A 27,856-nucleotide genomic window follows, 5' to 3' on the forward strand; every position below is an offset into this window, starting at 1 on the left:
GCTGAAGCTGTAAAAACAGCAGTACATCTCATCAATAGGTCACCAAATAAAAGACTAGATGGCAGAGTGCCAGAAGAGCTTTGGACAGGAAAACCTCCTTCCTACAAGCACTTGAGGGTCTTTGGCTGCACTGCGTACGTGCACATACGCAGAGAAAATCGCAGCAAGCTTGATCCTAAGTCTCTTAAATGCATTTTTCTTGGATATGGTGACAGTGGTGAGATGGGTTACCGCCTATGGGATCCTGTGAATAAGAAGCTAATACGCAGTAATGATGTCTTATTTAATGAGTCATGTATGTTTAAGGCAGCAGATAAGCCTTCTGATGCTTCAGAAGTTGACATTTATGACTCGGGACATCCTGTACAGTTCAGGCAGGCTGCAAATCAGCCACAACAGCAGCGTAATCAGCCGATGCCTGATGCTGCAGCAGTTCCAAATGGACAGCCCGCAGTGGCGGAAGATGTACTACGGGACATGCCACCTTTGGAAGACCTCCCAGGCATAATTCTGCAGCCTGATCTACTAGAACAGCAACCTGTTTTAGGTGAGCAGCAAGTTGGACAGCAAGACCAATGGGTCCGAAGGTCCACCAGACAAATGAAACCGCCAGACAGATTTGTTCCAGGAGCAGATTTTATTATGCTTACAGATTGTGGAGAACCTTCCTGTTACAAGGAAGCCGTGCAAATGCATGACAAAAGGCTATGGGAACTAGCCATGAAGTCTGAAATAGACAGTCTCCATAAAAATGGTACTTGGGAATTGGTGCAGTTGCCTAAGGGCATGAAAGTACTGCCATGCAAGTGGGTGTATAGATTGAAAGTTACACCTGGAGCTAAGCCAAGGTATAAAGCCAGGTTGGTTGCCAAGGGCTTTAAGCAGGAGTATGGTGTTGATTTTGATGAAATCTTTTCTCCAGTGGTTAAGATGACCACACTCAGGATTGTACTTGCTCTGGTTGCATGTGAGAATTTGGAATTATGCCAAATGGATGTGAAGACAGCCTTTCTTCATGGTGATCTTCATGAGGAGATCTACATGCAGCAACCAGAAGGATTTGCAATCAAGAACAAGGAGTCACTTGTATGCAAGCTTAAAAAGAGCCTTTACGGGCTGAAACAGGCACCAAGGGAATGGTATAAGAAATTTGATACCTTCATGAAGTCTCAAGGTTTCAGGAGAAGTGATGACGATCACTGCTTATATACCAAAAGGGCTGCCAATGGCAGCTTAATCATTCTCATTTTATATGTGGATGACATGCTTATTGCTGGTACAGCTCGTAAGGAGCTTGATGAACTTAAGAAAAGACTGCATGAGGCCTTTGATATGAAGGACCTTGGTGATGCAAATCACATACTGGGAATGCGGATACGGAGAGACAGGGGACAGCGTTTGTTGTATTTGTCTCAGACCGAATATATTGGCAAAGTATTACACAGGTTTCATATGGAGGATGGGAAAACTCTTAGTTCTCCATTGCCTCCGTATGTGAAACTCAGTGCAATGGACAGCCCACACTCAGATGCTGAGAGGGCTGAAATGTCCAAGATTCCGTATGCTTCAGCTTGTGGCAGTCTCATGTATGCCATGGTTGCTACCAGACCTGATATTGCTTTTGCAGTGGGAGTGGTTAGCAGGTATATGGCAAATCCAGGCAAGAAGCATTGGAATGCAGTGAAAGGTATCATGAGATACCTGAAGGGCACACAGAAGTTGTGCATATGCTTTGGCAAGCGAGATGCAAAGGTGCATGGTTATGTGGATTCAGATTTTGCTGGTCATCCCGATAACCGGAAGTCTACTACCGGTTATGTTTATACATTTACTGGAGGTGCAGTGTCATGGATGTCAAGGATGCAGCAGTGCATAGCCTTGTCTACTACGGAAGCTGAATATATTGCAGCCACAGCGGCATGCAAAGAGGCCTTATGGTTATCTCGGCTAGTGGAAGATTTGGGCATTACAGGTGATATCCCATTGTTGCATTGTGACAGTCAGAGTGCTATTCAGTTGGCACACAATCCTGTCTTTCATGCAAAGACAAAGCACATTGATGTAAAGTATCACTTCATCAGGGAGGTGATAGATGATAAGCTGATTCAGCTTGTCAAGATTCACACAGATGATAATCCAGCAGATCTGTTGACAAAAGGCTTGCCTGCAGAGCGCTTTGCACACTGCAGACAGTTGATGGGTATAGGTTGAGCCTCATTTATATTTACTTGAGGGCATATTGCCTTTAAGTGGGAGGTTGTTGGGGTAAAGGCTCTATGGCCACCCAAGTACAGTTAAGTACACTTAGTACTTTATTTGTTTAGTACACTAAGTACACCGTACTTAGTGTTGTAACCTTATCCTTTTCATATAAAAGCTTTACTGTATACTAGGGGAGGTACACACATATGTTTTATCCCCACACCTCTTGTTGCCTATTCTGTGTGTGTGTGTGTGCTCTCACACTCTCCCTATCAAACTTAGTAGTTGAAGCTTTGAGTAGATGGCCGCAAGCTAATTACATTTTTGTGATTAAGAACGCACTGGGAGCAATGGTTGAAGCTTATCCTTCTAATGAGGCCTTCGCGGAAGAATCCAACCCAACAAGACTAGAGAGTTAGAGGCCTATTCCATTGTGGAGGGATACCTAATGTTTGGGCGTACAAGATGCGTAACCTCAAAACATTTTGACATCTAGTCATGAGTGAGCAACATGCAAGTCCATATTCAGGACGTAGAGGCATTACAGGGACCATTGATAACATTGAGAGGTACTTCCATTGGCCTTAACTTTGCAAGGAAGTTTCAGCCTTCGTTCAACAATGTGATGTATGTCAGCACATTAAATGTGATAAGAGCAAGATTGCTGGTCTTTTGGAGCTTATCATATTCTTGAATCCTTTAAGCCATATCTGTATACCTAGTTGACAACTAATATAGCTTCAATTTTCAAGAACTCATCCCATGGAGCCACACCTTCCATATCTAAATAAATTAGATATTCAAGAAAAAAGGAGCACTTACAGGAGCTTTATCATAGCCACTGAGTCCCACTCCTATTGCAAACACCGGACGTCCCTGCAGAGTGCCTTTCATTAGATTCAGCTTTGAGAAGGCAAAAAATTTAGCAACCTTAACTATCGCAAAGGACAATGTGTTAAAACCTGCTTGAGCATAAGCACACAAGAGAACATTTTGCAGGCAAGCCAAGGCATAACCATTCTTTCAGGCATTCCAACAGAAACAAGATCTATGAACACAATTTACTACTGACACACATGATGTTCTACTAGTAACCTAGTGGTTTATTAGGTGTTTCATTTACAATAAACTCGCCTCAGATGTTGGATTAGGGTTTGGTCACCTCCCCAGCTGTGAGCCCCCATATGAGGAGTGCATCAGGAAGTGGACCATAGATTGATAGGAATAGACATGGGGCTGCCACATGGGCAGCACATGGGCTAGAGAGAGAGAGGAGATCTCTGATAGAGGAGAGCCTCCATGGAGGGCAGATCTGGGAGACACTTTTCCAAAGGCTTCCCACAGATGGAAAGGGCAGATATGGACATGGTTTCCAGCAAGAGATGACTGCGTGGAAAGGGCGCTGACATTAGCAAGGTCCCGGACCGTACAGCAGGCTGTACGGGCATTCCTGGAGCAATTCCAGAGGCTGGAATGGTGCAGGACAGAGACAGGAAGAAGGTTCACCAGTTCAGCAAGGTTATGGGACCCTATGGGCAGGTTTGGGGCAGAGGATCGAGGGTGGAACTGCCTGGGCCAATGGCTGGAAGCTATGTCACCAGGCAGGGCCGACCAAATCCTGCAAACCGGCCCTGTAGGGCTATTTATAGGCCTCCCCCTCCAATCGCCTGGTAGGAGGAGTTGAGTCGGCTGGCAGGAGTCAGCCAGTCGGATATTTTGGGGGGTAACCAGCCCCTATAAAAGGGGGCATTTAGACCTCCATTCCTAATCACTTGGAGCAGCCAAACCAAGAGCAGGAAGGAGCAGCAATATCAATATGGTCATCTCTATCCTCGCTACCATTACATGTCATCCGAGTACAAGGCAAGGCCCGGTCCAGTATCATAGCTGCAGCCCCCGCCCCCCTCAAGGACGGTGGGGGAGTGGTAACCGGAAGTCCGAGATGGAGTATTGTCATCTGTCCGTCGATGCAGCCGTACACTGTCTCTAGCTATGGCTCTGCATTTGATGAGGGCTATGGTGACCCCTATCAAACGTGCCCCAACCTTGAACATGGTGTAATCTGTGCATCTATCCTCTGCCAGGTGTCACGCCTCTGGCTCTGGATCACATCCGTGTCGAAGACCAAAGGAGGGCTTCCTTGGGCCTACATCTAGGAGGTAAATGCAGACTTAGCTCAAGAGTGGCAGCCAAGCTAGGCTGGTATCAAGACAAAAAGGTGGAAGGGATCTTTGACATGGAGTCTACATAAGCTCAGTGGAGCACGTGAGCTCAGAGATCTAGAGGTGCCAGGCATATAGTGCGAGAACACTTTGGTATTGTATTGTGTCTAGTTTGTGGAAGGACGTAAATATATAAGTGTTCCTTCTATATTTGTCTTGATGCACAGTCTATTTGCTGGCTTGCACACACATGTTATGAAGTTTGATTCCATAGTGAAACACTTTCGCAGGTAATTATTGGGCTCATCTATCAATCTTCTGCTGTGGGATACCCTCTAGTGGGATTTCACTTTCTAGCATCGGCCTCAGCCTCACCTAGCTCTCACTCGGCTGTGCCTAGCCTCAGCCTTGCCTAGCTTTCTCACAGCAGCTAGATGCTGCTAACAGAAGCCCATGCTCTAGGTCGCTGTTGCGCAACAGTAGTTCTAGCTCCAAGCACAGCTCCAAGCCGCCGTCACATGTCTCTTGCACATAACTAGGTCACTAGTCAGGTGCTTTTAGTTCGATTACAAGCCCAAAAGTTTGCCATTTTAGGAGGGCACCCAACAGTACGCCACTTCACCCCTACAACTCGGAGTTCAAGGCAAGTTCCAGCAAGGTCAGCTCCAGCATAGGGTTTGCTTAGTACAAGGTCGCAGGTCATTTTTTCGGCCCCTAACCCGGCCAAACCCCTAGACCAACCTTGGGGTTAGTCTCAGCCTAGGGGTCTTAAGATATGGCCAGTATGGAATGGCCGAGACTTTCCTCGAAACCCCCCTCAAAATCCCCCTCAACTCGAGCAACTCCAACCAGCAAAATCCCATATTCTACAGTTACAGCTAGGACACCCTCTCCGTATGCTCAAACATCCTACCAAGGAGGTCCGAATCGATCAATCATTGGTACACACGATCAGATTTTTTATCTACTACAGCAAGAGGTGAGAGAGTTAGAGATGCATTTGGCATCCGTTACAACTAAACTTTGGGCTCTTTAAGGACCTAGCAAGCAAGCAGTAATTAATGAGGTAGTGAAAGCCTGCAAGGCTTCTCCCCCTACCCCTCAACTAGTTTCTACAGTTAAAGATCTTGTTTGCACTAAAGTACAAAAATAAGTGACTGTAGGTTGATATGAATGCAAGTAAAACTGATATCCAAGAAGAGATCAAGGAACACGAGGCCAAACGTGACAATGCATTGAAGATCAGAGTAGGATGTTTAATCATTGGGTATGTCATGACTTCCCTCCTGCTTGGAGAACCACTACTATTGTACCAATTGACACACGAAAACCTGATTACTCCTATCCTTTACGTCGAATCACTGGCGCAGACACAAGCATTTTCCTCCCAGCCAAACATCGGTGGTAGCAAGCTCTCTAGAAGATTTTTCTACATGAAAGCTCCTGCTTGCCAAATCCCAACGATCCCCAATTTTCCCTAGATGGATCTAGTATGCCACATGTCTTCATTTTAGGGTCCCTCCTTAATGCATCATTTACCCCTCTCTTGGGATATCATTAAAACCATCTGCCCCTAGGCACATTTCATGCATTTAGGTCCCTTAGCCTTAGATCCACCTAGTCTAGTGCCATGTCACCCTCACCAAGGACCTTGACCTTTATTCCTTTTTTATCATTTACATGAAACCCAAACAAATATAATACAAACATTGATCCTTTAAAGGAAAATGCCGACTAACCCTTCCGAGGTCATGTTACCTCGACTTGAGCGTAACATTCCTTCCCTCTTCAGGCATCAGCGTCCTCGATGATAAAGTCTAGAAACACTCTCCGTAACTGGTATACGGATTCCTAGGTAGCTTCTGATAGAGGTAAACCATGCCATGCAACCAACACCGTGGGTATCTTCCGATTGCGTACTCGCATTGTTACTCGGTCCAAGATCCTATTGGTTTGCGTCTTGCATTATCCTCTACCTCCTGAAACAAACAACACCCTCGATTAGGGAGTCACCTATATGCAAAAATTTCTTTAAACGAGAAACGTGAAACACTGGGTACACCTTACAACCCTGTGGCAATTCTGATTTATAGGCTACCTCGCCTATTCTTTTTAGAATTAACCATGGCCCACAATATTGAGGTGATAATTTAGCACACTCTCTTGCAGTCAAAGACTTAGAGTGGAAAGGAACTCTGAGAAAAAATTTTTCTCCTTCCTTAAATTCTCTAGCGGATCGGTTTTCATCCGCATACGCCTTCGCTCTATCCATAGCTTGGCGGATGTTAGCTCCCGCAAGTGCTAGCATCTCCTGCATCTGAACCACAAAGTTCGCGGCACTAGGCACTTTTTGAGGTATTCCAACTATAGTTGGATTCGCTGGTCTATAACCATAGTTCAGCTCAAACGGACTGAACCCTGTAGGGGAATGTTTTCTATCATTGTAGGCAAACTCTAACAATGGCAACCACTCGTCCCATGTATGTTGCCTCAATGACACATACGCTCTAAGCATATCCTCTAAAATTTGGTTGATTCTTTCCATCTGACCATCCGTTTCTGGATGATCCCCACTACTCATTCCCAACTCAGTTCTTAGACCGCAGTCCAAAAATGACCGGTAAATTTGACATCTCTGTCTGACACTATGAATTTGGGTAATCCATGCAAACGAAATATATGTCTAATAAACAAATCCGCCACTTGCGGGGCACTAACAGACTCTCTTGTTGGAATGAAGTGAGTCATCTTGATAAGACGATCAACCACCACAAGGATAGAATCATATCCGCCTTGTGTCGTAGGCAAACCTACAATAAAGTCCATGGAAATGCTCTCCCACCTACCCAGTGGTATCTCCAAGGGCTGTAAAAGTCCGGGTGGCTTCACCCATTCTGCCTTACTTACCTGACACGAAAAACAACGTGTCACATATTCATGAATATGCTTTTTTATCTTTGGCCAAAAGAAATCTCGTCTCACGAGATCATATGTCTTCTCGACTCCTGGATGTCCCGCACATGGGCTATCATGGCATTATTGAATGACTCTCTGCTTGAGATCATTCTGATGAGGTACTACTACCTTGCCATTTCTTTTCAGCATATCATCCCTTATGGCATATCTTGCATAAGTTTGGCCTTTTTTGGATGCCAGGTCATCCTTTTCCCCGGGTTTGAACACATGAGCCTTAGGCCAAAGGCTCTGGACGAACTCGTCCACGTTTTGAGTTTCTCTAATCTCGGTCATTAGAGCACTCTCTAATACCGCGAAACTCATATTATGCATAATGCGTGACAACACATCAGCAACTTTATTATCCTTCTCTCTTCGGTACCGAATCATCAAGTTAAACTCCTGCATGAGTTCTGCCCACCTAGCTTGGCGGCCTTTCAAGTCAGGTTGTTTACAAAAATGTTTCAGAGTATCATGATCAACATCAACATAAAACTCTGATCCATACAAATAATGTCTCCATGTTTTTAGAGCATGAACAACAGCATACAACTCTAATTCATGAGTTGGTCAATTTCATTGAGAGGGAGAAAGCTTCTTGCTTTCAAAGCCTATTGGCCTTCCCTCTTGGAGAAGAACTGCTCCTACCGCAATGCCACTTGCATCACTTTCGAGGAAAAACGATTTTTGGGAATCAACTATTTTTAACACTGGTCCTGAGACCACAGCTTGTTTTATGATGTTAAAACTTTCCTGTTGATTCTATCCCCATATAAAAGGTACTTTATCTGAGGTCAGATCAGTCAACTGCGATACTATTTCGGAATATCCTTTGATATGCCTTCGATAAGATTGGACAAATCCCAAGAATGATCGCAAAGCGGTCAAAATCTGAGGGATTGGCCAAGTCAGTATCACAGCCACATTCTTTGGATCCATTTCTATCCCCTCATGAGTAATTATGAATCCTAAATATTCAAGTCTTACCGTACACAGTATAGTTTTCTTTTTATTTACATAAAGACTGGCTTTCCTCAAAGTACTGAACACTATTCTTAAGTGTTCATGATGCTCAATAATACTTTTACTGAATACCAAAATATCCTCAATAAAGTGTACTACAAACTTTCCGATATACAAACGTAGTAAATCGTTCATAAGCATGACGAATGTAGCTGGAGCATTGGTAAGTCCAAAGGGCATTACCAAAAACTCATAATGTCCAAACATGCTTCTAAAAGCGGTTTTATGCACATCCTCGGCCCTAATACGGATTTGATGGTAGCCACATTTAAGATCTATCTTACTGAAAATTACGGCTCCATGTAATGCATCTAGCAAATCATCGATCCGAGCCATCAGATACCTGTGCTTAGTAGTGATATTATTCAATGCTTTGTAATCTATACAGAGACGAAAAGTATCATCTTTCTTCTTCTTTAATATCACTGGCGAAGAAAAAGGTGAGAAACTTGGTTGAATCTGCCCCAACTTAAGGTATTCTTCCAGTTGTCTTCGTACCTCCACTTCTTCGGTAAAACTCAACCTATAGGGAGGTCTATTTACAGGTTCTGCCCCCGGGATTAGTTCAATCTTATGCTGAACATTCCGCTCTGGAGTTAACCCATAAGGTAGCTCATCCCTAAAACAATCAGAGAACTCCTCTGCTATTTGATCAGCCAACTTGGCCATCTCTCTATTTTGAACAACATCAGTGCTAGCCGAAGAATCATCAATCGGCTCTATCGATGCTGTACAAAGAAACAAAAACTCTTCTTGAGCTTTTCGAATTTCCATCATGGAAACCAACGGTCCTTGAGATATATCTTTTTCACCTCGTAAGACGTACAGCACATCATTCATCTTGAATTGATAAATGTTCTTTTTCCAATCTATGGCTGGATTCTTCCTAGAATGCCAAGCCTTACCTAGGGCTATGTCTGCATGAGCAAGCTTAGTCATCTCAAAATCAAGCTTCTCAGCATAGTTCTGAATTCAAAGCTCTAACTGGGTAACCCTTTGGTCCCATACTTCCATTGAACTTTCGTCTGCCATCCTGACTGTATATGCATAGTCAGATGGGCTAGTCTTTAATTTCAGCCTCTTTACAAGCTTGGAGTTAATTACATTGTGCGTTGACGCTGAGTCAAACAACACAATGACATCATGATTAGCTACTTGCCCTTTCATCTTAATTAACTCCGTATCATTAAAGGCTGTATACCCCGTTGCTGCGGGCTTTGACAGGATATTATCAGGTGCACTAGTTACTAACTTAGCAACAGCCACACATAACAAAACGGGTACTGACCTTTGAGAAGATCCCACTAGCTGAATCTGCATCTGTTCTGCTATGGAACTTCCCTCCATTTCCATGTCGCATTTTGAGACCACCATCTCAGCCATCCGACGCTCTTTGTTTCGTGGACAATCTTTCCACTGATGAGGCTGAAGGCAACCAAAACACAAGCCTTCTCTCCTCGCTTTTTCCCTTTGCTATGGGTTCAAAGAAGACTTCGACCAAGCCCGGGCTGCCATTGGTGTTACTTTTCTTTTCATTCCAATAGTGATACTTGATTTAGGAGTCTCAATAGGTTTCGCCTGCTTGGCTTGACCACTAGGCTGTGCGGCACTCCCTTTGCTAATCCACTTCTTCTTAAACCCATTTTTCTTCGGGTACCCATACTGAGTCCCAACCTACACAAACCCACTTGGTCTGTTCCCTTTTGCATCCTCATAGTTCAGGGCTATGGCAATTGCTTCATCTAACGTGTTCGCATACTTAGCCCAAACTTCCATCTTGATTCGATCATTCAATCCAAAGATAAAATCTTTTACTTGGATTGACTGAGGTAGGGGTTCATCAACCTTCATTACACTTTCTTTGAACTTATCACTGTATTCCGCCACTGACAAATTTCTCTGACGAAGGTTTCGATACTGATCCCAAGCTCAGGATGCTTCGTCAGCAGGTAAGAAGTGTTTTCTAAATTCCTTTTTAAACCCCTCCCAAGTAGTGGATGCTACTCCATCTTTTTGTTGTTTTATCCACTACCTATCCGCTGCCTCATTAAACATATGGGTGGCCTCGCGGATTTTCTTCATATCATTCCTGATTTCACAAATGGCGAATGCCTCGTCCCATTTGTGTAACCAGGTCTCAATGATATCGGAACTACGGTCAGACATCCAACCAAAATACTTTTCTGGCCTATAATTGGCAATATTAGGCACCTTAGCCCTCCTAGGCTCGACCGTACGAACACTGGACTCCGGTTCCATTGGAGATTTACCTTTCTCCTCACGAGATGGTCTACCAGACATACTATGCACCATTTTCCTGAGCTCAGATTGCCCTACATTTGCTTGTAACTGTTGCGCTAAAATATGTTGCAAGGCATCCTCTAACATTGCCATTCTGCCAGATAGTGTATGACCTGCTGGGCGCGACACCTGCGGGGTCGGCCGGACTCCCGACTCTACAGGATCCATCCTGGAAGCTGCTTCTTCTACTTCCATTTAGGTCAATGGGTGTGTTTTTTTTTTTTAAACAATAAAACACCGCTTGAAACTATAATTACAATTCGAAAGTCCAACTTCCAAATTTATAGCTAACCAAGCATATATCACACTGTAACCAAAACCACTTTTCCCTGTACTAGGGAAAACTTCTACAATCCAAATTGACTCAAACACGGAGGCAAATAAACAAGCATATGCTCCAACAAAGCTTAGAAGGCATAGAGAGCTCCCTGGTTATAATTCTTGCTGCATGAAGAGATCAACTAGTCCTTGTAGTCCACTCCAAATTTGCATTTATGACCTGCCTTGTGACCACAAACATACTGTAGTATCTACTCCTTCACACGAGCTCACGATCAAGCGCAACCAACAAAAGCCTAGCTCTGCGGGCTACAAAGTCCAATAGTTGAGTCCACGACTAAACAAACCATATATACTGTCACAAGCCCAAATTTTGCAAAGCAACCGTTACGCTCCAGTTTTTTTTTTTTTAAATCAAAACTCCACCAACCAATTACTAGTAGGCTTGAAAATCATCGAATCTGAACTGTGACTCCCTTTCAACAGTATACTCAACACGATCAATGATGGTCTTTTAAATAGACAAGACATCGTTCTTTGAATGGCGATGACGTCCGTGAACAATCAATGCCCGAAATATCACAACAACAAGCTCCGTGACCACAACAGTAGCTCTCGTCCCAGACTGACGAACTGCCAAATGACGCAACGTTCTCAGTAGTACTATCTTCGTCTTCCTTCCCCTCGTGACGCCAAAGGGCCCTAAAGACACCAAGTTGCAAATCTGCGATAACATCTGTCAACAGACGAGCTTGCGGGCAACACAACGGACCATCGCCTCTACGCACTGCTCTCCAACGACTTCTAATACGACACACCACAACACACCTCCACACGCTGTCACGGATTCTGAAAGTAACCACCCGTAAAACTAACGTGTGCATCAATCTCTGGTGAGTCCTCGATCCAACCCAATCACGACCGCTCTAATACCAATTGACACACGAAAACCTAATTAGTCGTATCCTTTACGTCGAATCACAGGCGCAGGCACAAGCATTTTCCTCCCAGCCAAACATCGGTGGTAGCAAGCTCTCTAGAAGATTTTTCTACATGAAAGCTCCTGCTTGCCAAATCCCAACGATCCCCAATTTTCCCTAGATGGATCTAGTATGCCACATGTCTTCATTTTAGGGTACCTTCTTAATGCATCATTTACCTCTCTCTTGGGATATCATTGAAACCATTTGCCCCTAGGCACATTTCATGCATTTAGGTCCCTTAGCCTTAGATCCACCTAGTCTAGTGCCATGTCACCCTCACCAAGGACCTTGACCTTTATTCCTTTTTTATCATTTACATGAAGCCCAAACAAATATAATACAAACATTGATCCTTTAGAGGAAAATGCCGACTGACCCTTCCGAGGTCATGTTACCTTGACTTGAGCGTAACACCAATACACAAAGCAAGAGACCCTATGGATACAGGGAACTACTGCAAACTTATGATAGACCATACACTGGCCAAGATATATAGATCAGTGCTAGAGCAAGAGATCAGCTCCTGTACTAATGCACATGGGCAGCAGGCACTAGGTCAGGCAAGCTTTCAATGGCAGCATTCCACCCTTGACCACAACTTCACCTTACGGGCAGTCATTGAGGAGGCAAGATCCAAATCCAAAAAGTCTATGCTTGCTTCGTAGACTTTCAAAAAGGCGTTTGACCCAATCCCACAAGCTCACCTAATACCGAAACTTCAGGAGATGCAGATACTAGGAGTCATGATCTGGGGTGTGATGAACTTATCTGAGTCTGTCAGAGGGAGGGTACATGCACCTAGAGGACTATCATGAGAATGATCAGGGTGAAGCAAGAATGCCCCCTCTCTCCAACACTCTTTGGGCTCTACATTGATGAGATCACAACGTTCATCGACCGCCTAGGAGGAGAGGGCTCCTTGCTTGCAAACTTGATGATATAGATCCTGCTATACACGGATGGCATATTCTCATCTCCTCTTCTTCGGCAAGTCTATAGCGACACCTTATGGCTCTACAGGTGTTTTGCAGGGAGAGAGACTTGACGGTCAACCTTGGCAAGACCAAGGTTAAGATTTTCAACACCTCAAGAGTAGTCCTTTAGCCGCACAGTTTCACATACCAAGGGGGCCAGTGGAGATGGTACATACATATACCTATCTGTTGGAAAACTGAAAGGAAAGCAAGGAGTGAACACAAACTAAGAATTCTTACTGATGGAATGAAGAAAGGTGAGGTCCTAGAGTAGGCACCTCTTACATGATCACTGACATCACTGATGATCTCTGAGCTCCAAAATCATCTGCTCCTAGATTCTCTCAATCATCCTATGTGGCTTCTACCACCACCTAACAGTGCTTATGGGCACCTAACTGTGCCTCTAGCATACACACATAGAAACCAAGGTGTGCTTGGGGCATACACCTTGAGATATCCCAACATACCCCTCCTCAAGGGAATGCCTCAGGCTATGTCAAGGATACAGCTAGCACAAGGTGTCACATGCCATCTCATGGTGGTCATGGATCTATCAATGGCTAGGATCTCAAGCTAGCAAGGGTTCCCATGGGTGTAAGGTAAACAAAAGGGATACAAAAGACCTTCCAATGGTTATCTCCCCTACATGTACATGCACACAATGTCTGCAGGAGGTACCATGGAGCAAAAACACATACACATGGCCTACATCATATGGTAACCAGAGGTGTTTACAAAACACACAATAGTTTATTTCATTCATTTTGGAGGACTATCCAGGCTGAGTATCTTGACTCAACAAAAAGGAGAGATCTAGAGCATACATGGAGATGATTCAAAAAGCATAATCTTCATAGGATGCCTCATCTTGTGGAGGCACATCGACTGAAAGTAGATTGGCATTTTCTGACTTTGAAGTTGCTTTCTTTTTGGCTCTACAAAACTTTTCATGATGATTGTTTTTGCCATAGTGTTTGCATGAATTGATCTTGAAGCAGTCTCTTGAGAGGTGATTAGTCTTCCCACAATGATTAAAAGGTGAAAACTTGCCCTTCTGGATTTTTATGGCATAGGCTATATCATTGCCTTTCCGAAGTTCCATGTGCCTTTCTTCTTCTTGAAGAGCAGAGATAAGACCTTCAAGATTAGGATTAGGAAGATTTTTCAAAGTGGTAGCTAACATGATCATAATCTTCAGGCATACTCTTGAGCAACACTGCCATTGCATCATCTGTGGTGATAGGAGAGTTTATAGAAGCAAGTTGAGTCATGAGACTCCGCATGTAATTGACATGGGTAGCCAAAGGAGTGCCACTAACCATCTTCAATTCAAAGAAAGCAATCTTAAGTGACAATTTTGAGATGTGAGAGCTAGCACCAAAAATAATGTCAAGCTTCTGCCAAGCTTCTGAAGGAGACTCCAAATCAAAGATGTGATGAATATAGTCATATCCTAAGGCAAGAGCAATGATGCCATAGGCTTTCTCCTCTCTAGCAGGATCTCTTGCCGGGCGTGTCGGAGCTGAGGATTCTCCAGCATTGGAGGCTGTTGAAGAAGAAGTTGAAGCCGGTTTGACAAGCCCCCAAAGGTTTTCCCTCATCAATGTAAACTTAACCTTCATCTGCCATGTGTGAAAGCCCTTACCATTGAACTTATCCATATTCAAGATGGTAGCCATGAGAGGGTCTAACCCAGAATGGGCAGTGTCTACTCTCTTACAAGTGAAATATGAGCAATATAAAATAATCCTTCAAAGAGTAACAACTTGAATACTTTGACTTGGATTTCTCTATGTGACTTAAGTAAATGTCAAAGCATAAGGCAATTAGTCAGAGCAATATTTATGCAAGATGTCTAAGCAAAAGATGACCAAGTAGATGCTAGAAAATGAGCATAGCAGATCTTGGTCAAACTACCAGTCAAACTTTGATTGTCCAAAGTCAAACTTAGACTTGCATAGTCAAGCTTTCACGGCCAAAGAGGCAGCTCAGAAATCTGCTCCAATTCGTCATATAGAGGTCGAAATTCAGAGGGGTTTTGCACTGGAGAGGAAGGTAAATATGTAGAGCTTCTCCCTCAGAAAGGAATCGCGCAGAAGATAGCCACGTCTCCCAGCATTGTAGAAGAACCGTGGACTGGTTTTTTTACAAAAACTACCCGAATGTTGCTCCAAATGAGCTCAGACTTGATGAGCAGCAAGGTCGTGATGTCGCCCAGCTCCCTCTGGAAGGAATTAGACAATGTAGCTCTCCATAATGAGAACCAGGAAGAAGGTCGTCGCAGCTTCCTGAGACAATGCCGCCCCGAAAATGGCGAGATAGCTTGTACAGCTCGTTCTGCAGATTTGCCCTGCCCTTGGGAAGACTCTCCTGAAGGATGAGATGCTGAGAATGCAGGTTTGAAGAGAACTCTCACTTCTAAAATCGACTTTGGAAGGGAAGGTGGAAGATGGAGGTGAGGAAGAAGATGATGATGTGGCACCTAACTAGGGCTTAAGGAGGATCATAGGGCTCTAATACCATGTTGGAAAACTGAAAGGAAAGCAAGGAGTGAACACAAACTGAGAATTCTTACTTATGGAATGAAGAAAGGTGAGGTCCTTAAGTAGGCACCTCTTACATGATCACTGACATCACTGATGACCTCTGAGCTCCACAATCATCTCCTCAATCTGCTCCTAGATTCTCTCAATCATCCTATGTGGCTTTTACCACCACCTAACAGTGCTTATGGGCACCTAACTCTGCCTCTAGCATACACACATAGAAACCAAGGTGTGCCTGGGTCATTCATACACCTTGAGATATCCCAACACTATCTTGGGGTAGTTTCATAGGGCCTGTCTTCACAATGACACACCCAGCTTGCATGCGGCTCAGAAAGGCAGAGAGCTCTAGCTCGGCTAGAGGGACACTGCTTCCAAGAACACTTCTAAGATCCCCTGATGAAGGGGTGGCTCTTTGATACATTAGTGAGACCGACATCCATGTATACAGCACCCTTCTGGGGATGTAATCTACTGGCAGCTGAGTGGTAGAGATTCAAGAGGCTACACGATATCATGGGGTCTAGGATGATCAAGAGTAAGCCATCGGTTCCTCACCCGATCATACAGGCTGAGTTCACAATGACACCACTGCAGATTGATGCCATCTTCCAAACAGTGACATATCTACACAAGGTATGAACCTTACCTAGATGGAGACTACGAAGGTTGGCATTAGAACGAAAGAAAGAAAGAAAGTTTATCAAAGTCTTCGGAAGACCGATGGGTCTATGAGACTGTGAAAAACTTGAAACAATGAGCTATGGTAGTGGAGCTACTAAACGAGCATCCACACCAATGCAGAATGCACAAAAATGCAAAATGGCAATACTAAGTCCCAAGTACAACATAGTCATGTCAATAGTCGACTATAAATCAATCTCAGCATCATCATCAACATCATCATAATCATCATCATCATCATCAGTAGCAACAGCAAGACATCAGGATGGATGAGGCAGTGGAGGCATGAGGTCGGCAATAGAGTGTTGTCGGCCCCTCAAAGGTGCAGTCCAGCTACGTCTCCCGATCGTATCTCTGCATCTAACCAGGGCCACTGTGACCCTGGTCGGTCGGGCTCCGACTCTAAACAAGGAGGGGATGTCTCCAAGTATGATCTGTGTGTCAACCCTCTGTCTGAGCTGTCGGTCACAGGCTCCGGGTCACAATCATGTCGCGATCTCATCTCATGGGGGTCTATGTGATCTGGTTGAAAGGACACCGTGATAGAGCTCTGAGAGGCAACAGTCGAGGAAGAAGTCTGCTCATGTCTCCGTGCTCGAAGTATCCTCTCGTGGTTTCGAAGCACCTCATGAATGAAACAAGCCAAACACCGCTCATCTAGGTAGGAGAGGAAACGGGCCAAAATCCCATAACTCTCTCAAGAGGCAGTAGAAACGCCCTCAGACCTCATAGTAAACAAGACACCTAAAGATATAATGCTCCTCTGTCTCAATCTCCTGCATTTCACACAGTGTGCATATGCGCCTCTCCCTGAGTAACCGCTCTGCTCTGCCGCTCTCAATACGAAGTCTATGTGAAGATATGCGCCTCTCCCTAGGTAACCAGTCAACTCTACCGCTCTCGATACGAAGTCTGTGTCAAGAGACCAAGAGAGATACTCAACGAGTGGGGTAGGTGAATCTACGCGTATCCTGGTGGATCAATAAAACCCTCTGCTATGATATGTAAAAAGTGATCTCTGTAGAAACCCAGCTTCACTGGAAGATCACTCGTGCCTAACCAAGTCCAAAATGTGTGTAGCTGTAATAGATCCTCACGGATAACCTGGTTGATCTCGTGTGATAGGAGGGAAGAGAATGGAGCATCCATGCTGTCTAGAATGGACGGAGAAGGGAGTCAAAAAGCAACCCTTTGATCCATGGATCCTGAAATTGAGGGCAGAAGCACTGCCTCTCTAGTCTAGCCAATGAAGCATATCCTCTACTCAAGCGTGCATGCATCGCGGGTCTCATAGCGAAGATGGGTCCAAAAAAGACGAGCCCAAGATAAGTGTATGATGAAAGTACCTCAACAAGGAACCCATCAAATGTGAACTGCCCGCGGCGCATGACGGCTCGAGATGTATTGAAGATCATAACCTTGGTTTTACCCAAGTTGACCTTCAGATCATGAGACTCATAAAAGGACTGTAGTGCGTCAAGGTATCTCTGGAGCCCCTCTGGTGAGAAAGACAAGAGAGCCACGTCATCTGTGTAAAGCAATATCTAAATCAACATGTCTGCGAGAGAGCAACCTACCCCCCCTGTGTCTGCATCAGTGTCTCGAGCTAGTCAATGTAGAGCCAAACAAGGTAGGTGATAATGGACACCCTTGTTTGACCACGATAGTGCTCATGATCTCGTCTGTCCATCTAGATTATGCCCGGACTCTGCTTGAAACTAGCTCATAAAGTACCATGACAGCCCAAATGATCTCCTGGTCATAACCCAAATCTTGTAGGCATCATATGAGATGGCTCGAGATGTATTGAAGATCATAACCTTGGTTTTACCCAAGTTGACCTTCAAATCATGAGACTCACAAAAGGATTGTAGTGCGTCAAGGTGTCTCTGGAGCCCCTCTGCTGAGAAAGACAAGAGAGCCACGTCATCTTTGTAAAGCAATATCTGAATCAACGTGCTCGCGAGAGAGCAACCCACCTCCCCTGTGTCTGCATCACTGTCTCGAGCTCGTCAATGTAGAGGCCAAACAAGGTAGGTGATAATGGACACCCTTGTTTGACCCCAATAGTGCTCATGATCTCGTCTGTCCATCCAGATCCTGCCCGGACTCTGCCTGAAACTCACTCATAAAGTGCCATGACAACCCAAATGATCTCCTGGTCGTAACCCAAATATTGTAGATGTAGTATGAGGCGGGCTCTCAAAACCGTGTCAAATACCTTGCGAAAATCCACAAAGCAACAGTAAACCCTCTACTTCCGTGCCCTCATCTCCTCCATGATACATCTAAGCGCAAGAATGTCTCCCATGGTCCCATGATCACGCCTGAAACCGGCCTATCTTGCTGCTCTAAGTCCTCGACACTCCGCAAATCTGTTGACCTCAAAATCAAGTACTAATGCATAAATCTTGGACATGACATGCCCAATCATAATGGTCCTATAGCTCTCCAGGCTCATGGGATCCCGTGCCTTGTGAATGGGTGAGATAGTGTTAATGGTCCAAGTGCGTGGAAACCCCAAACAAACAGCTTCATGAAATAGCTTTGCTAAGATCGGGGCTAGGAGGTTAATCCCATCTGCAATAAACTCAATGCATAGTCCCTCATGATCCTTCGCTCGGCCATTAGGTTGCATGGTGGATCACCTCTTCAAGGACTGGCAAATAAGGTGAGCCCCAAAAATGATCCCAGATCCTAAGACTAGCATTGACATGCTAGGTATTGAGAGGGTCCAAGTCTCTTTAACATCGTTGAGTGTGATCACTAGGGCCTAGGATAGGGCCATGAGCAAGGAACTTAGAGTGACATGCTCAGTGGGTTAAAGCGGCTTCAGATCGATCTAAAGATAAAAGCCATTCAGTTTAGTTAAAATAGGGAAGGGATCGAATAAGGTTATCAACCAAAGAGGGTCTAATGAAGACACTTCCACCGTATCCACTTCCACCTTGTCTAAACACACCCGTCGGTAAGTGCTAGACCATGCTAACCCTTGGTCTACGAAAAAGGGTAATGTAAGAGGGGTACAGTCACTTATGCAGAAGTTAAACTCGGTTGGGCATAGTGAATACCCTAGCCCAACAATCGAGAAGTAATGCCTCATGGACACACAATAATTGTTCCACAATTGCCAAGAAAAATTTGAGGAAAGGCTCCCAGCAAGAGCATGGATACTATACATCCAAAATACCAGCCCAAAAAAGAGTCCCTAGGCTACCCCTACCCTAGAAAATGTGGTTGAGGAAGGATTAGAAGGCACTTTGATTGGACTGACACTCTTATGTGACAAGATGTTTGAAGAGGAACCTACCTAGCACCAGGTTGTAGAAACAGACCCTGTGTCCTTTTATGGGTTCAAAGAACCACTGTCAAAAGGCCAAGAACCCATTAGCCAACTTAGGGATGTGGTAGGGCTCTTGCCGCATTCCTATCCACACAGAAATAAAAATGCCGATACCATCCCTACTAAGAGGGAATCCCATCCTTAGAGAGATCACCCCAAATAGATGATTGGATAGATGGTCACTCTTGAGGAAGTGGCCACCGAGGTAATTAAAGCCCTCACAAAAAAACCAGATCTATTAAAAATTCTAATCAAAACATTGGGCCAATACTTTCCGAGAAGTTTATAACATTTTTCACTATTTTGGTGCATAGGTGGGGGTCGCTTGAGAGCGATGATATAAATGCCGTGCTCCTAATTACCTACCAAAGAAAGAATGCTATGACAATCTTGGATGGAGGAGCAGGTGTTAGCATTATCACTAAATAGTAATGGACTCAGTGGGGAAGGCCTAAGATTGAAAGCACCAATCTGGTTGTCAAACTAGCCGATGGAGCAACAGCCCAATCAGTAGGGATTTTGAGAGATGTTAAGATCAAAACCTTTGGCCTCACATACCACATTTGGTTCAATGCAATGGATTTCATGGCTAGCTAGATGGATACAATGCCATTTTGGGAAGACCCTTTATGCGTGTTATAGGTCATGACTGGTCCTCAAATCGGATTTATCCGTGCAAGAATGAACAAATCATGAGGGTTGACCTCCAGACATGGAAATGCACCCAATGACAGCAACTTATTTGTTGCTGAGTGAGATACTACACAAAGGACCACCTCCCCATATGTGTTCCAAGAATGCAATGAGAAGGACCAAGATGAATACTGGTGTGCTTTGCTACCAGAACCCAAGTTCTCACAAAATTGGATGCATTTCCTTGAGGCCATAGATGCGATCAAGAGGATAGGGAGGAAGATGGTGGCCTACGATTCCAAGGTTAGTTCCCTTAAACATGATCAATATCTTAAGGGCATTGGAGGATGGCTAAGGGGTACAAAAAGTGAAGACAGATCTTCATTGGTTGAGATATGTGGGTGTCGTTACGAAGCACCATGAGTTCTTGACTAATAGGGGAGTTAAATTGGATTGAATTAAGGCACCCCTAGGATCCCTCAAAGTAGTGGAGACCCCTCCAATTATTGGATAAAGACTCCTCCAAAGATATTTCACCACAGAGAGGCAAGGCTTTGAAAGACAAAGCCACCAAGACTTCTTCTAAGGAGAAGTAGCCTATCCCAAAAGTCTTGGAGGATGACAAGGAAGAGGAGGTTGATTTACGTCAGGTGCCCAAGTACTTTAAATCTTATATGATCCAAGACTAAAAAATACTTCTTGAGCAAGACAAATGAGCTGCAGAAGAAGGAAAACATCAAGGGTATGATGGTCCAACCAAGGTCAAGGAAGTGGACCTTCCCTCAGATGGCGAAGACCCTAAACTGGTCTATATAACTTATGGCCTTACCCCTGAGCATGAAGAAACTCTAATTATCCTCCTACATGAGTATCAAGATTTATTTGCTTGGAAGTATATCGATATGAAGTGCATGCCAACCGAGGTTGTACAACACACCATCCTTATGATGGATGATATTAGATTGGTGTGGCTGAGACCCCATCCAAAGTATGCGATGATTGTACGAGAAGAGATACAAAAATTAATCGACATAGGGTTCATCTATGAGATCAACATATGGAGTGTGTATCCCCCATTGTCATAGTGCTAAAAAATAATGGCAAGTTCAGAGTATGCATAGACCTTAAAAAGGTAAATGCCATGACTCATAAAGATCACTACCCACTTCTCTTTATAGAGTATGCTTTGAAAAGAGTCGCTAGGAAGGAGGAATACAACTTCATAGATGGGTTCTTTGGATATAATCAGGTATCTATAGCCCATAAGGGATCGAAACAAAACTACCTTTGCCATGGAATGGGGAGTTTATGCTTCAAATGTGATGCTCTTTGTCCTCACCAATGCTCCCCAACATTCCAAAGGCTAATGATCACGGCTTTCAAAGAGTATTTGAGGGGTTTCCTAGAGGCATTACTAGATGATCTATGTGCTCATTCCTAATGGAAATATCACCTTAAGTATCTAAGACTTGTGTTTGAAAGATGAAATCTCTACCATGAATATTCCTCAACCCTTTGAAATTCCAATTCTAGGTTAAACACGGGGTTATCTTCGACTGATCATATGCCCCGCATTCCCAATGGATAACTGGCAAGACAAGAGTTGAGGATGATCTTCTATATGCCTCACTATTACTTGTTGATTTAATTTTTGAATGGGCTCAAGAGATCGTCTACCTCTTAGCGAACTTGTTTCCTCAATACAAGGTCGTTAATAGGAACCGAGCAAGGAAACTAATCAAGGACATGGCACCATATTAGCTACTGATAGATAGTCGTACAGCTCTATCGCATGGGTAAGGATGGTATAATACACCATTGCATCCATGAGGATGAGTTTACAAAGGTCTTGGATGAAACCCATTTGGGAATTGTGAGTGGTCATTTTGATGGGAAGGTTACAACCCATAAGGTATTGCAAGTAGGATTATGGTGGCCAATGGATGCAATCGAATTTGTTAAATGTTGTGATGCCTGCCAATGAGCCTCCATACCCCACAACTAGGATTACATGCCCCCCTTACAGATCAGCCCTTTGAAAAGTGGCATATTGATTTTGTAGGACCAATCAATCCGACAGCTAAAGGGACCTAGGCTCGATATATTATCATGGCCAGAGATTATTTTACAAAGTGGTGGGCGAAAGCCAAAGCCACTAGGAAAATGGATTCCAGGACAACCACTAAGTTCCTATATGAGAACATAAGATCATGCTTCGGCCTTCCACTGGAACTTGTGAATAACCAAGGAACCCATTTTATAAAGATACAATCGGCATTCTAATGAGAGAGTTCTTTATCATCCACATGAATTCCACACCTTATTACCATAGAGAGAATGGCCAAGCTGAGTGCTTAAATAAGACCTTGTGAAGCCAGTTCTTATAATGATTGGGAACATAAAATCACCACAGCACTTTGGGCATACTGAATAGCACATAAGGTAACCACCAACTGCATGCCTTTTAGCCTAGTGTTTGGGATTCAAGCAGTCATGCTTATGGAATTCTTAGTCTTGAGCCTCATAGTTAAAATAGAGTTAGATGATCAAAAGAGGTGATTCTAGAAAGGCTAATTGAGCTTGAAGATCTTGATGAGACAAGATTAAGAGCGGCATATGGCATTAAGGTCGAGAAACTATGCCGCAAAAAGTGGTTTCACCACAACCTCCAAAAGAAGGAGACCTTGCATTATTATATGGCATGAGGAACATGAAATGTAAATTAAAATATCATGGTATGGGTCCATACTGAGTTGTGGAAATCACACCACAGGGGTCCTGTAGAATTGCGACCCTTGATGGCATTGAAATGGATGGTTACATCAATGGCAACAAACTCAAATGCTATTATGGTCCCCTAACACCCCAAACATTGTAGGCCATTCACCATTGGGAAAAAGAGATAAAGAAGGAAGTCACTTGTATGAAACAACAAGCCATAGAGGAAGCTAGGGCTTTTGGCAAGCCAAGGCTAAAAACTTAGGGCTAATAACAATTTACAAAGCATCCACGGAAAGGTTAGACCCCAAGGATGATCTCACTATTGCCCCAGGTAGGGTACATGTGGACTTTCAATTGTGTAAAGAAACCATTTGCTCCATGGAAGCCTTCGACAACTTTGGAGCAAGCCATAACCTCATATCCTACGATATGTGTACCCAGCTCCTAGCATTCAAGGTAGCCCTAGAAAACACCATTGTCATGGTATGCAAAGTGAATGGAAAGATCTTGTCCACAATAGGTTGTGTGCAGTAAATAACTATAGCATGGCTAGCAAATGTTTTGTTATGCATGTAGGTGCCATGGTGGATGAACATGTCATTCTCACCAGAACTTGGTGCTAGGCGGTCAATTGCCAAATTGATTGGTGTGAACGCATAGTGACACTGATGAATGATGGACACATCTCAGTCATCTCAATTGGCTCCGGGTCTCAGACCCATTGGCAACTTGAAATGCCCAATAGTACACCATCCCCAATTAACAAGGCCGTTGGTCCACAAAATACATTGACCAAAGCTTCCTCATTCGCCTCAGTTGTTATCCAGGTGTTGTCCACATCCTTGAATGGATATACCACCAGAGCATTAAGAGGACAAGTAAAGTAGCCACCCGTAGTAGCTGTACCTTCCACATCAATAGCCCCTCTCTCTACCCCTTCCTCTTAGGGAAAATAATCCCATTGGATTCCAAAGGGAGTGCCTCCAGCCCATATTCTGCAATCTTCAAAAAGTTAATCTCAACATGTGGCTTTGCTTTCACCCTTACTCCCCACATCAATTCGAATAAAAGTTGCAAGTCTTGGGCAAGAAGACATGCACCAATGGGAAAAAAACAAAGATGCTAACCTATATGGATTCCTAAGTGGCTACTTCAAGTTCAAGGTTACTATGATGGTAACGAGTACATTTAGGTGCCTAATACCTGTAACCTCACTATGCTATCCACCCTTGGAGCACCTAGTGAGACTAGGTCTGTAGGACCATCCAACGGCGAGGAAGTAGTAGCAACACAAGAACTTGCCCCTAACACAGTGGTAGAATCACAAGAACCATTGCTTGCTCATTCAAGAAGTCTCACACCAAGGCATTGCTCCTAAGAAGGGAGAAGCACCACAAGAGCCCACCAACTCCCTTATGGGCGAGGTACCAACCACAAGCACCAATTTTTCCACAAGTGCCATGGAATATCAAGCACTATACCTCAAGTTTATGAGGACCTTCATGCCATATTGCTTCCGATAGATGCTGGTGCCCAACCCATGCAACTCGAAAAAGATGAGTTGAGGACATCTTATGTTCATAATGACAATGTGTAGGCAGATGGGAGAAGCAAAGTGGGAAGGGGAGTGGTCGCAATGGGAAAGGCGGGGGGCGAAATGGGGGGGGGGGACAATGGTGAGGGAGGAGATCGAGAGATCGAGAGATATTGAGTGTTCCATTCACTTCCGTAGAGTGATAGAAAATTTCCTTTCATTGGAAGAATTTCCATCCATTGGTGTGAGAATTCCTTTCATCACTCATTGCTGAGAGAAAGAGAGAGAGAGAGATCATTGAGGGATTTCATTAAGTGCGTGAGAGATGTTTGAGAGAGAGGGAGAGATCTCTGTGAGACTTTGAGTGAGAGAGACGGAGAGCTCTTTGTGCAACATAAAGCTCATCCTCATCTTCAATTTGAAGAGTTCTTTGTGAAAGGTTTGTTTCTCCTCTACATCTACTCCTTGGTTTGGTTCTTTGAGAGAGGGTGATTATCTTCTTCATGAAGGTTCTGTGAGGTCGCAGACTCAAAAGCCTCCCACAAGCCTCAACACAAGGCGCTTTGCAATAAAGGATCTAAGCAATAGCTATGAAACAAACCCAAGCAGCCCAATAGAAAGGCGACCCCTATATCAGCTACAACGACCTCCAACGATCTCCAATCGGCTGCGACCTTCTGCTTCATAGCCTCAAGCCTCACTGGCTGCTCTCCAAACAACCCAGTGCCACGGGCAACCTACTCCAACCAACACTAACGGCTTTCAAAGCTCGACAGCTAGGTGGCTCTCCAGCCCGCAACGGGCTCCTCCAACAAACTCTTGAAAATGTTACAGAGACTCACTTGAATCGTTCAACCTTCATGTTCAAAAGAGGGGGCCCGAGACTTGCATATCCCTTCGCCCATGAGCTGCATTAGCCTTGGCAACGATGCCTTCATCCGAAAGGAGCTCCTTTAATGCAGCTCCTATGCACTAGCCACTCTACAACGAGCTACACAGCAACCCATAAGTCCTTCATCAGCAATGCTAGCTAGTGACTCGAGCACCACACGACCATAGCTCCTCCAACAGAGTGCATCTATGTCTTCCACGCTGCCTACATCAATGGCTCAAAGCTTCCTCTAAACAAGCTACTGGCGCGACCACCTTCAAAAGCCAACGGTGCGTAACGATGGAATCTTTGTAAATTTTGACGAATCTTCAAGATTCTAGCTACTAATCCACTGACACGTGGCACGATAAGTCCACCCCTAGAGTGGTCCATAGTCTGCCACATGGCAAACCTTATCCACTTGCCACATCATCTGTGAGTGCCACATCAGTAGTCTCCCATGCCTGCCACGTTAGCTTATCTGCCACATCATCACCAATTGCCAAATCATCATAGCCACATCATCTGCCATATCACCTGTCCCACATCACTTGTGCCATGTCACCTATGCCACATCATCTACCACATCATTAGTGACATGTCATTAGTGCCATGTCATCTACCAAATCATCATTGCCACATCATCTACTAACATCATCATTTGTGCCACCTCAGCAGTGCCACCTCAGTTATCCAGTCAGCATTGACCCCTGTAGGCACATTTACCTCTCCATAGTCACTTCATGTGACCACTCCCACCACTTCAGCACAGGGCTCCACTGGCACACCTCTTGCTAGGTATAGTGCCACATCATCATTGCATGTGACCCATAGTGACACATCATCATCGAGCACCATTTGCACTCCTTTTGCCCCTCCACCTAGATCAAGTCGTATCTCTTGATCCAGGAAGAACTTGAGGGTGCTCCAAAAAGAAAAGTCGCTCGACTTTTTTATGCTCTACATCACGTGCACATTTTGGCGCAAGTTACACTCACATTTGAGCCTCGTCGACAAAACCACTTCCTTCATGCACATTCGCCTCTACATCGATGCATCTGATGCAGCACTTAAAAAAAAACAAAAGAAAAGGAATTATTTGCTGTTCTTTTATTGATCAACGGTTGCTATAGATCTAGATCATAGTAGACTAGATCGCCATAGAGGGGACGCTTTGAATTTCCCCAAGTTGCCAATCTAAGCCATGCCCAAAATTCCTGACTAGTACCTACTCAGAGTCAGTCCATACGCTCACATACAGTTTCACATCATTACATTACCTAAAACCTTACGTTCATCAGTTCAGTGAGCAGACTTCAGAGAGTACAGAGGCATTGCAGATTGTTTCCATGGGTGGATGGCATTTGATTTCACACACACATGCCACCATTGTAAAGCCTATTCGGCTATCTCACAGCATTGTGCACATCATTTCAGCCTTGTAAAGCCTCTTGGCTATTCCCGGCATCATTGCCACAAGCCTTGTAATACATATCAGATTTTATATATTGTAGTTCTATCTTCACCAATGGTTCAGAGATTTTACTTGGCATAGTCAGTGTATTTGCAGTTGATTCATACAGAGATTTTCACGACACTTTTGAGTACATTTCTTGCACCATGTCTACGACTAGCAACCTAAATCTAGAGGTATCTGCTAAGTTCCAAGACCATTGGATGATCCAGCCACCAGTAGCTCTACTCCACCTATTGTCACAGCACCAGCGTAACAAGATCTACAACGGCATCTATAGCCACACAAATAGTTTTTGCATCTGTAGCAGATCCTGCCATTGCTTGAGCTCAGGCAAATTGGGATAAGAAAGACAAGTATGCCTATCATCTGATCAAGCAGAATGTGTAAGATGTCATGCTAGGACAACTCAACATAGTCAAGACATAGAAAGAAGCATGGGATATGTCCATAGCTCTCTACGAGCCTAAGAACACATCTAGGATTCTCACCCTGAGAAACCAAATTAGCCAGAGTTTCCACAACAGTAGTAAAACCGGTCATGCTTATGTACTCTGCGTAAAAGACTACAACAATAAACTTGCAGCAACAGGAGAGACTATGAACCCCGCAGAAATATTTCAAGTCATTATGAATGGACTAGGAGAGGGATGCGAGAATCTACTCCAGAGTATTGCCATCCAACGACAAATTCCGACACTGGAAGAACTTCAATCAGTCTTACTTGGTGAAGAACTCAGGACTCAAGCAATTCAAGCATGTAAAGGTCATTCTAATTATTAGGCATTCACAACTTCGGATAGAAGAAGAGGTAGGAGGCAGAGGCAGAGGTAGAGGTAGAGGTAGATCATATCCAAAAAGTGATCATCATCAACAACAAAATCAAAGTAAGCATCAACATCAGCATCAACATCAGCATCATCCTCAATAGCATCAAAATCAGCAAAGAGGAAATAATTCCAACCGAGGAAGATTTCAAAGATGACGGACTGCATCCACCAATGTGTCAAACATTCAGTGCAACTACCGTCACAAGTTTGGATACTATGAAAGAGATTGCCACAAGAAGTAGTACGACCAAGGCAATCAATCCAACAGTAATCAAGGGAATTCTTGAGGCAGAGGAAATCATCGTGGCAGACATTCTAGTCACAACCATTTTGCAAAT

The 27,856-nt window shown here is 44.2% G+C and overlaps 1 protein-coding gene across 3 annotated transcripts in view; it reads right to left on the reverse strand.

Moving 5' to 3' along the window:
* The window catches only part of LOC147904204 (phosphatidylinositol/phosphatidylcholine transfer protein SFH1-like), a 114,412-nt gene that overhangs the window by 59,723 nt on the left and 26,833 nt on the right, over positions 1-27,856 (reverse strand). For all 3 annotated transcript variants that reach the window (XM_087393597.1, XM_087393602.1, XM_087393589.1), the window contains exon 6: positions 3,025-3,078. In XM_087393597.1, coding sequence (XP_087249723.1) covers positions 3,025-3,078 — 54 coding nt within the window. The remainder of the gene's footprint in view (positions 1-3,024; positions 3,079-27,856) is intronic.

The sequence above is a fragment of the Dipteris shenzhenensis genome, chromosome 2 (assembly GCF_047967505.1).
Source record: "Dipteris shenzhenensis isolate YYH24624 ecotype China chromosome 2, Dip_SZ_1.0, whole genome shotgun sequence".
Lineage (NCBI taxonomy): Eukaryota > Viridiplantae > Streptophyta > Polypodiopsida > Gleicheniales > Dipteridaceae > Dipteris > Dipteris shenzhenensis.